The sequence below is a fragment of the Leucoraja erinacea genome, chromosome 2 (assembly GCF_028641065.1).
Source record: "Leucoraja erinacea ecotype New England chromosome 2, Leri_hhj_1, whole genome shotgun sequence".
In the NCBI taxonomy this organism is placed as follows: Eukaryota; Metazoa; Chordata; class Chondrichthyes; order Rajiformes; family Rajidae; genus Leucoraja; species Leucoraja erinaceus.
In genome coordinates this window covers 90696250-90708274 of record NC_073378.1, presented here as the reverse complement: position 1 = coordinate 90708274, position 12025 = coordinate 90696250, and the positions used below count along the sequence as shown (strand labels likewise).

General features: G+C 39.5%; 1 protein-coding gene across 4 annotated transcripts in view; it reads right to left on the bottom strand.

Moving 5' to 3' along the window:
• The window catches only part of LOC129712397 (zinc finger protein 385D-like), a 288509-nt gene that overhangs the window by 183630 nt on the left and 92854 nt on the right, over positions 1–12025 (bottom strand). For 2 of the 4 annotated variants that reach the window (XM_055660809.1, XM_055660799.1), the window contains exon 3: positions 10162–10218. The exons of the other annotated variants lie outside the window; for them this stretch is intronic. In XM_055660809.1, coding sequence (XP_055516784.1) covers positions 10162–10218 — 57 coding nt within the window. The remainder of the gene's footprint in view (positions 1–10161; positions 10219–12025) is intronic. 4 annotated transcript variants of the gene reach the window in all.

Genomic DNA, 12025 nt, shown 5'->3' with positions numbered 1-12025 from the left:
ATTAAATTCCCTCTTGCCACCTTCATCAGCAGAATATTTTAAATCTCTCCAAACTCAGCACCACCTTCAAGAAGAAAGCTGGCCATTTTCTCTCAGAAGAAAGCTGGCCATTTTCTCTCAGACATTTAATTATAGTGCCCTGTTGCTCGCCATTGAATAGCTTTCTGAGGTCATGCACCTTACAGTTCTTTCCAATGAGACATACCAGGGGATCTATTTGCTGTGAATCTATTCCCACACCCAACACATAGCATTTTAAAACACATATTTTCATTTTATTTCTTCTCCATCTTGACTAATTATTACATTATTCACCAGTATGGTCACTGCATGATGTCATTTAATTTCCTAATTTTACTCTAGAAGATTGTTTAGTTGATTATCTGCGGTCATGTAGACTCTTTTATTTTTCCCTTTGTTATATAAAAGACTAAAACCTCTAGAATTTTGAAATTAAATGTGTTGTTCCAGCCACATGTAAGTTTTAAATACTGAAATAAGGTTCCAGATGTAGTTATATTATTCTGTTGGGTTATAATCCCAATGCTGGTGGATGGTTTTTCTATTGGAATATGGTCTCAATGGTGGAGCAGGATTCTTCAGTAGGAATATGATCCCAATTCTAGAGTGGGGTTGTTTTACTTCAATAGGCTCCAGTATTGGAACTTGGTTATTCTGTTGGAATATGGTCCTACTATTAGAGTTCTTTGTTAATCTTTTTTTCTCCAGCAACAGTAATTTAACTATAAGTATATTCAATGAATTCATACCCTGTATCCATTTAGGTCTTTTTTACAATAAACCCTGGCCTTTATATGGCACCTTTTAACATGTAAACTGTCTCAGGGAAGATCATCAAATAGAATTTTTGTACGAATAATAAATGACATAGATATCTAGACACGTGAGAAATGTTAAATCTACTTAAATTTACCTTCCCAATTCTAAGGCTCCAGATACCATTCAGCAATCTACATTTATTTGCAATATCCAAGCGGGATTTTTTTCAGCCAGTTCTACATTTTGACTATTGCCAGATTATTTGTTGGAACAATTGTTTCTTCTTGAAATGATACCATCCTAAATGGTGAGTACATCAGTAAGCACGGCAGTAGAACCCAGACAGAATTTGTTTTGTCAACTTTTTATTTTCAGGAGGAATTCGTGCATTTTTCAAAAAATCAGTCATTGATCAATTCACATCCAAACAAAGCTGATGCTGTGGACAGATATCTAGTGAATGTACTTTCTTCTGACCACAAACATATGATGCTTTTCTTTCCCATTGTTGTGATCTCAGAGATGCTGCCTGTCCTGCTGAGTTAATCCAGCATTTTGTGTCTACTTACATTTTGTTATCTTCTTGAATTTATTTTGTCTGGTGTGAAAATAATAAATCTTAATTTTCAGGTCAAATTTTGAGGATTAATCTCGAGATCAAAAAGCTATTTCATTGGTAGAATGTTTCACCCAGCTAAACTACAGCTCTAACTTTCAACACCAAGTTTAATAGGCAATTAATGTGTAATTGCATCGTTCTTCAAAACAATGAGTCTGAGGACAAGATGCCATTTTTGCAAAGCAAATAGCAGAATACCATAAATCAACCAGAAGATTCTAGAGATTCACAGTGCAAGGCATATTCATAAACACCGAATTTGTTGCCTAATATGACCAATAATAATGGGCAGTGCTTAAAATTATTTTATCCACAGCAAAATTTGACGTAGTATGTTTTGGAATTGACATTGACATTCATTATACTAATTTTTGTGATGCATAAGGAACCAGAGTTGTTAATTGTCCAACTGTAAGGAATATTTTGAAAATGATAGGCTTGAAAGAAAATGGAGGTTTTATTTCAAACTTTGGCGGTGAGAATGTAACTATCACAACTGAGGCCGAAGTATCAATATATAAATTTACAGTAAAACAATGCAAAATATTTGGTGTAGTTCAAAACCAATGCACTAAAATTAAAAGGAAAAGGTTCTACTCATGCAGCTCAGCAACCATGATCAAGAAATAAAGATACAGTCCCAAGTGAAAAAAAACTTTAAGCAAGCAAGAGAAAATACACGTCCAGCAGAAAGATCCTATATATACATAAAAAGTAACAGAGTGTTTAAGGAAAGAAATAAGATATTCAAAATGGGAATTTTAAAAAAACATGCATGAGGTATGATTTAGAGTAGGGATTTTTATTAATGAGCAACAGTTACAAACAGGAATGTGAGCATATGAAAGGCAGATGAAAGAGGAACCATAATGGTCAATAAAGCAGTTATGTTATTCAAATAACCAGAGATGGCATTTCTGCTTAGCATACAAATGGTGATCCTGTTGAGAAATACTTTCAAATTTGCACGTTTTGGAGGTTTCTGCTTCCAAGTTTCTGCTTTAATGCGTTAGGATATTGCGAAACATAAAATCTGCCCTGAACTAGTGCAATATGTTGGAATGCAATTTAAAAAAATATTATCCTTAAATAAATACTTCTGAATATGTTTAAAAGTGAAAAATGTTTAACATGATTAATACAGCTTGAAATAGTTTTTTCATCAAGAAAGAAAAATGTAAACAAATATAAAATTACAATGTAAAATGTAAATGTGACTTAGTGGAGTCAGCGTGTTATGCTCATTTTCTTAAATTCATCTCCATTGAACTCATGAATTTCAGAGGAAAAATGCAACATGCTAATGCTGCTATAAAAAAAACATTTAATACCATGTATAGTGATGAATTTCCACGCCAGTGTCTATTCCAGCATCTATGTACAATCTGATTTTCAATACCTGAAAATATGATCAAAGTTTGCTACTTTATGCCACTTATGCCAGCTACTGGTTCAGTTGAATATCATCAATCAGTTTCAATAACTAATAAATATCTAAAAGCTCTCAAAGAAACATGCCCATCAATGTTTTGGTCCTTGAAAGTATATAAGTATTAGGTTAGTTTAGTTATACGTGCGGAAACAGGACCTACAGCCCACATAGTACGTGCCGACCACCGATCCCTGTGCACTAACACTAACCTACACACACTCAGGACAACTTACAACTTTACCAAGCCAATTAAACTACAAACCTGTAATATTTGGATTGTGGGAGGAAACTGGAGCTTCCTGAGAAAACCCACGCAAGTACCGGGGAGAGCGTACAGACTCCGTACTTACAGCACCTGTAGTCAGGATTGAATCTGGGTCTCTGGTGCTGTAAGGCAGCAGCTCTGCTGCTGTGCCACCGTGCTGCCCTATTATTAACTGGAGCTCCAAATGGTGGTAAATTTGATCTACTGCCTGCCTAGTTTAGTGGGTGGCACCAGCTTCTAGTATGATATTTTCTATACCAGTACAAACGTTTAAGTAAAAACAAAGACCTAACTTGTACTTGAAGCTTATTTTTGCTTCAGTGTGATCAATTCCAGTCTCGTTATAGATAAACACAAAAAGCTCAACCCAAAACGTCACCCATTCCTTCTCTCCAGATATGCTGCCTGGCCCTATGAGTTCATCTTCGGTTTAAACCAGAATCTGCAGTTCCTTCTTACACATCTGGTTTCACTGTATTGCAAATAAATTAAACCATACAGAAGGTGGAATCCCTGGATATTTATTTTAAGTGTGAAGGAAAAAAACATAAAACAGACGTATAAGCAATTCTAAAATAAGTCAATGGAATAAACCTAATGAGTTTAATTAAATAAAATGTGGTAATGGAAAAGATAATATGACATAAAATAAGCAAATCTCCAGGACAAAATGCCTCATAGAGTATTAAAGAAATGGATGAAAAAGTGCAGATGCATCAATCATTATTGTACAAAGTTTTCCAGATTGAAGAATTATGCCTTTGTTATGAATAATTGCAAATGTCACTTCATTATTTAAGTTACAGAACAGTGGAGAAATAAGGTAACTAGAGACTGCTCTGTTTAACATCAGGGGCAGTATTGTACTTGGAAAGGATGAGCTAATCAAAGCAAAGATTTGTGTAGTTAAGTCCTTTCTGACTAATGTTTAGTTTAGTTTAGAAATACAGCCCGGAAACAGGCCCTTCGGCCCACCAAATCTGCACCGACCAGCGATGCCCGCACACTAACACTACCCCACACACTCTAGGGACCGTTTTCACTAATACCAAGCCAATTAACCTACGAACCTGTACGTCTTTGGAGTGTGAGAGGAAACCAAAGATCTCAGAGAAAACCCACGAGGTCACAGGGTAAACGTACAAACTCCGTACAGACAGACCCTTAATTGGGATCAAACCCGGATCTCTGGTGCTGCAAGCGCTGTAAGTCAGCAACTCTACCGCTGTGCCCCTGTGCCGCCCTGTATGTATTTGATTTTTTTTTTGTGTAGGTCACCACATGATAGATGTAAGTTTTTCAAAGCATTTAATGCAATTCAGATGTAAAATGAAAGTCTATGGAGTGATGCTCACCTTGTGACAAGGAATGGTAATTGCGTGTGGGGAAGGAAATTTGCCCGGTTATTGCCAGTTGCTGGGGTTCCATAAGTTTAAATAGTTTCCAATGAGGCACAATGCATGGAAACAAATTATCATCTAAATGCTCAAGCGACTGATGGATCAGTGCTGCCAAGCTGGAGCTCAGTGATGCAGCTCACACCACTTGTCAGCTGCAGTCAGGAGTAGAAAAGATCCCAGATCCCAATCGCATGTCTACACTTGTCTTGCCAATGTGCAAAACACCATAACAGGAGCACCAAATGCACTAGACAAAGTTAGGAGAGGTGGACGTGAACTTCTATCTGCCCAGAAGCACTAGATGGGAGAGAGGAGGGACAGGTATTATATTTATTGCAATTGCAAGGGAAATTACCTGGAGAAGGGGTAGTTTGGGTAGGAAGGGATGAGCGAACCAAGGAGTTGTGGAGGTAGTGCAAGGAAAGCGGAAAATGGTGGGAATGGGAAAATGTGGCTGGTACTGGGAAGACATTGAAGGTGGAGGAAAATGTAGGAGAATGGGGTGTTGTATACAGAGGCTGGTGTTGTATACACAGGCTGGTGTTGTATACACAGGCTGGTGGGGTGAAAGGTGAGGACTACTTTTCCCTGCAATCGCAGGAGATGTAACCCCTGTCTCTACACCTTAAGGATGGCACAGTGGCGCAGTGGTAGAGCTGTTACCTTACAGTGCCAAAGACCCAAGCTTGATCCTGACTACGGGTGCTGCCTGTACGGAATTTGTGCGTTCTCCGTGTGACCGTGTGGGTCTTCTCCAGGTGCACAGGTTTCCTCCCACATTCTAAATACATGCAGGTTTATAGGTTAATTTGCTTCTGTGAATTGTTCCTAGTGTGTAGAATAGAACTTGTGTACGGATGATTGCTAGTTGACATGAATTTGGTGGGCCGAATGCCCTGTTTCCATGGTGTATCTCTTAAACTAAAACTTCCTCCGTCGCTTCCCATCCAGGGTCCCCAACAGCCCTTCCAGGTGACACAGATGTCCATGTGCACCTTCCAAACTCGCCTGCTGTATTCAGTACTCCCTCATCTCAATAATCACCAAACCAAACATCCTTCTGTTGATTTTCGCCAAAACCAAATCCCATTCCCTGTTTCCCCAGATCATCTCCAGAGCTATCCACCCACTTTCTATTGTCTCCACCTTCTCATCAACTCCAATGAGATTTACCCTATATCTACTCATCTTTAATTACCCTAACCTCTAACTGACTCCACAAGCAAATCAGTCACACCTTCAATCATTTCCATATCTGAATTTGTCACCTACTCCATTATATCTCCACCAGAGTCCTTGCCCATTTATCCAACCCACCAGAGATCTTTTCCCCGATATTACCCCACCCACAATAACCTCTACAGCCTCACCCCCAAACTCCAAAACCCCTACCAATCCCTGGTCTTTCCTGTGCCAATCTGATCCCGACAGCTTCCTGGTGACTTCACACATAATCAGATTTCTACGCTGTTATTTTAATGACAATTTTGTGGTGCATCCAATCCACAAAATTCAACAACTACTTAAAACTTTACATGAGCACTTGTTAACTGTTTAATTTCATGGTTGATATTTATTATTAATGTATGCAGATACGACTTTTATTTATAGGTTTATCAGCTCCATGGAAGAAAATACTGTAACTGAAATCCTCACCGGCATACTAAATCAGTTCCTATTCAAAATTCATTCTGAATGGAAGTGCTGAAATATTTCAGTTTATTCCAATGCTGCATAGAGAGAATAGGTAATTTTTACTTCAGTGGAAAAAAAAATCAAACTTACATTTCTTTGTGCAGTACAGAAATCAGCAGGAGGTTGAACTGACAGATTAATGAAACTTTCTTCATGGCAAATTGTTACAGGCTTTGCCTCAGGTATCTTTGATCTTTCAACTGTAGACATTTGCTGGTGATAGCTGATCTTTAAACCTCCCCTATGCTAGCCTAACTTCAAAGTAAAACTGTGTCAACTGTAATGAAAAATAGGTTATAATTATTGCTTCACTTACTGCTACAATTACTGTAAAGCATGTGTGTGCCTCTTTGCATATTTGTACAATTTCAAGAATGTCACTACTGAAAATACCTTTTATTTGTTTTGTTTTTTCAAATCAAATTGGATGCCTCAGCTTTCGCTGAAGCACGAGCTGCAGTCACCCAACATCATGGTACTGCAATGGATGTTTGCTCACTTCTTGATGCCTTGCAAGCACTGTCTTACTGTCCGACATCTACATCCAAAACTGACAGCTGGCCTCTCAGCACCGCAGTCAATTCACCAGTGCCCTCATTGTTGCCGGTCAGATGGCCAACCCATAGAGCAGCCATTAATGAAAAGTGGATGAAAGGTGAAAGCACCTTTCAAGGCCCAGAATGCTCAAGATTGTATGCAAGGTTATCATTGATCTCCTCAAAGTCAACAGGCTTACAACGTGCTGTAATCCACCAGGGTGGCATGCAAGCTTATTTGTTAGAACAGGTGTCAAGGGTTATGGGGGAGGGGGAGGGGGGGGAAGGCAGGAAACTGGGATTAGCAGAGATCAGCCATGATTGAATGGCGGAGTGGACTCGATGGGCCGAATTACATAATTCTACTCCTATAACTTGTGAACTTGTGACAAAGAATGCTTAAGACAACCAAAGACAATGTGGATGGAAGACCGGCAATAAAGAGATTAGTAAGAATGAATACATTACATTTCTATGCAGTTAGCCATATTTTGGCATGAAAAATTGTTTATTTGTGTTAACTTTAACTTTTTGTCTTTACAGTTATGCTGGTGCTATGCTGTTCAGCAACAGAAGGAATCAGAGTGTGACTAGCAGTTGAGAAGTTGCACAAGATAGTTATGGATCACCTGACCAGAAAGGAATGGTCTACCTACTTTATTTTTCCCCATATGTTTTCAACGCCACAGCTACTTCCCATATGGCTGGTATCGAGGACAATGTTTTCATTATGTCAACAGGCTACTCAGGTACATGCCACTGAGCCCTTCCAGAGCCGCCAAGTCATAGAAGCATCCCTTGCCATCTCACATTTTGTGGGACAGCACTACATTCATTGAATGTATTTTATCCATGCATCTTCCCACCTCCACCCCTTTCTGCTTTCCGCAGAGACTGTTCCCTCAGAAACTCCCTGGTCCACACATCCTTTCCCACCCACACCACCCCCTCCGCGGGTACATTCCCCTGCAACCCTTTACCTCCCTCTTCGACTCCATCCAAGCACCCAATTACTTTTCAGGTGAGGGAGAGGTTCACTTGCACCTCTTCCAACCCCATCTACTGTATCCGTTGTTCCAGGTGTCAACCTCTACATCAGCGAGCCCAAGTGCAGGCTCAGCGATCGTTTCGCGGAACACCTCCGCACGGTCCGTCTTAACCTACCTGATCTCCCGGTGGCTCAGCACTTCAACTCCCCTCCCATTCCCAATCTGACCTTTCTGTCCTGGGCCTCCTCCATTGTTAGAGTGAGGCCCAGCGCAAATTGGAGGAACAGCACCTCATATTTTGCTTGAAGATGAACTGGATGAATGTGGGTGTTTTATTGTCCAGTGATTATGATCAATACTTGAGAGATTTGTATTTATGTGTTGCATCTTTCAATCTTGATATGCTCTCCGGTGCTTTGAATCATTAGGTAATGTATGCATTCTCTGTTGCGAATGAGGCAACAAGATGACAAAAATTAAAATCAGGAGAGGGCTACCGAAATAATGAATGTCTTTACATTCTCGTTTCCCCCCTTTCATGTTGGTATCACAGGAGCCACAATATTATCACATCAGTCCATAAATGCTAATCGTGTAACTTGTTTCATTAAACATTTTATGTGGAAGCTGTTTCTAGGTCATTTCTATTCAGCATTTGTGATTAAGTGCCACACATAATTAGATGGCACTTCGACAGTACAAATCATTTTAAAATTCATCAGGTGATTTTAGTAACTTGCATTTTATAATGATGATTGTCATCCAACAAGGTCTATTAATAGTTTGAACAGCTGCTTCACTCAAGAGCTCTGTGATAAGATAAAGTAAAATAAATTTTACATTTAAGCTTAGGCGCAAATTGGCAAAATTCAAAACTTGGATACTCCCAAGTATGTACTGAGGCACCACGTGTTTAACCAGTCAAAATACAGCAGAAGCCGAGGGCAGATAACTGCTGTTGACGTTGAGTGTCCAACTTGGAATGCCCATCATGTTCGGTCTGGGTTGGAGGGATCATTGTGTTTTCAGTAGCCAGTTCAGCTGGTTATATTTGTGTATTCTCATCATCCTCCTGGCTGCAGCACGAACACACTCTATACCCCATTAAATATCGGCTTTATCAAATAGACCTGCATGGCTTTCTTCTCAGTAGTTATTGTCAATCAGCATTGACAATAAGGTGTAATATATATTTTCTTGCATCAATCCTCTGTTCCAGGCGTTACAATGACTGCTACCTTAAATTTCAAATATTTTCATCAGCTATGCATTAGTATTTGATCTAAACATAGTGGAAGAATCCATGTGGGATAACTGGCATTGCACCTCTCAACTTAATGTTCAAGGTGCAATGATAACTCATTATCATGTTGCATCGCCAACAAATTAGTTTAATTTGTGATTAAAACAAATAATACTGCAAAAAACACCCAGCAGATCAGGCACCATCCATGGAAAGAAGAAATAGAGATAACAGTTTTGGTCCAAGATCATTTGTCCGGGGGGCACCTCATCTGGTATTCTGTGACTCAATATAATCTGGGACCGAGCATTTGATTGGTACCCCAACCATTAAACTTTAGACTTTATAGACACAGCATTAAAATAGGCCTTCGGTCCACCGAGTCCACACTGATCACGGTCACACATACACTAGCCCTATCCTTCACACTAGTGACCATTTGCAGTTTACAGAAGCCAATTACAAACTACAAACCTGTATGTCTTTGGAGTGTGGGAAGAAACCGGAAATCCCGGAGAAAACCTATGCAGTCACAGAGTACATGCATTATGCAGTACAAACTCCACAGATAGCACACATAGTCGGGATCGAACCCTGGTCTCTGGCATAGTAAAGCAGCACCTCTACCTCTGTGCCACTGTGCTGCCTTCTCGATAAACATTTGTACCTTACATCACCAATGCACAGTGACTGTAGTATGTGCCATCTAGAAAATACTCTGCAGTAAATCATCGAGGCTACCTCCCAAATCTACAATCTCCACCGCAAGAAGGATAAAATATGGGAAAGCCACCATCAGCATGTTTCCTTCCAAGGTTTCACACCACTTGTACAATCGGTAGAGCACAGGGGAAGATACAGAGTGCAAAATGTATAGTATTAACTGATCAGAATATCTTGCAAAATAAAGCATTCACCTTTACTGAGATAAAAATACCGAATAATAAACCTAAACAATCTTAACTTAGAAATGTATGACCATTCTTCCATTGTCGCTGGCTCTAAATACTGAACAATGCTTAAAAAGCATTTGAATGGGTAAATGGTAGGACGGTTTGAGAAGAATTTGGGTCAAATGCAGGTATATAAACCAACAAGGGTAGGAACTACAATCAGTGTGGACTTGTTGGGTCAAAGGGCTTATTTCTGTGCTGTATAATCCTACAATTCGATAACAAAGTGCAAATGAAATGGCAACTCACTGTTTGGATTTCTTGGTGGCAGGAAGGGAAATGTTGAAGAGACAAGTTTAGCATCTCCTGCGATTGAATGGGAAAGTGCAGTGTTAGAATTTCAGGTTAATCAGAACTAAAGTGCAGGTACTGTTAGCATATGATCAATTAGCGCACGGCAAGGTTTCATGGACTGCACTACAATATTACACAAGACTGAAAGTGGTACAGGCACTGTGTAGGAAGGAACTGCAGATGCTGGTTTAAACCAAAGATGCCCATCTCCTTCACAAACGTTGACTAACTCACAAAGCACTTGGTGTTTTGCACAAAATTCCAACATCTGCAGTCTCTTGTGCCTCTTCTATTAATGTTGGTTAGGGGATGACTGGCTGAGAAGTATGTGACAATGATTCACTCGTTTATTTTAAATTATGATTCTGATATAGAAAAACAAACAAAAGCCAAACATATAGACATTTCTTTAAGACACAAAAGCTGGAGTAACTCAGCAAGACAGGCAGCATCTCTGGAGAGAAGTCTGAAGAAGGGTCTCGACCCGAAATGTCACCCATTCCTTCTCTCCAGAGAAGCTGCCTGTCCCACTGAGTTACTCCAGCTTTTTGTATCTATCTTCGGTTTAAACCAGCATCTGCAGTTCATTCCTACACATTTCGTCCTGCATATAGAAATTTCTCATTGTGTTTCTACCAAAGTCTCAAAGCCTGCGTCTCTTTGCTAAAATCAGTTCAAATTAATCACACAACAGTGATATTAGAAGGCAAATTTACAAAAGAAGCAAGTAATAAACCAATTTCAATTACTCTCTGGAACACATTTCCACTGCATTTGTTTAGATACTGCTGAAGTAACACAAAACAGAAGTGATATCTGATGGCTTCCATTTTCTTTGGAGATAAGCTGTTTAATTAACCTTTGAAGAGATTGAGGCAAATTGACTGTTCAAGGGATTAATGTGCATGGCAGGAGTCCAAGTACATACAATAATTAAACCACAATAACCATAGTCCAAACTTTATATCACTGCCAAATTCAATTTGCAGTTAAATCAAACAGGCAGTTGCGAACAAAATATTTAATAACACATAAATAAGAGAATAAATGTTCAAAGGAAAGCAACAATGGGCAAATACATTAAAGAGATTTATTTTTAAATGATCTTGAAGAGGAGATAAACTGCAATACTCTGAGGTGTTTCAGCCAATATTTATTCTGCAATCAGCATCACTAAACAAACAGATTTAACTATTCATTAACACACTGCTGGCAATGGGAGGGTACAGTCTATAATTTACTGATGCCTTTCCTATATCACAACAGTGACTACACTGCAACAAATATTTTAGTTGGCTATAAAACACTTTGAGATTTCCAGTGGCTGTGAAGTTTAGAAATGTATATTTTTCTTTCATGTACATGAGAGCGGATGAATTTACTTTATTGCATCTACCGTTCGCCTTCCGGAGGGCCGTTGAAAAGCCGAGGCCGGAGCCAGGGCCTTGCGGGCTGTAGCCTCTTGGGCCAGAGCCTTGTGGGCTGAGCCCGGACCTGGACCGTAGTCTCATACTCTCTAAGGCCTACCCCTTATTCTTAAAGTGATCCCTGGTTCTGGACTCCCCCAACATGGGGAACATTTTTCCTGCATCTAGCTTATCCAATCCCTTATGAATTTAATGTGTTTCTATAAGATCCCCTCTCATCCTAAATTCCAGTGAATAAATGCCCATTCGATCCATTCTTGTATCTACTAGTATCCATCTAGTAGGAGAAAATTGGAAATGGTGAATATTATGTAATGCTCATCAGGTTTCCTTTTTTGGCGCAAGTGATGTTGAAGGTGGAGCCATTCCAGATCCGCTCTTTGGTACCCACC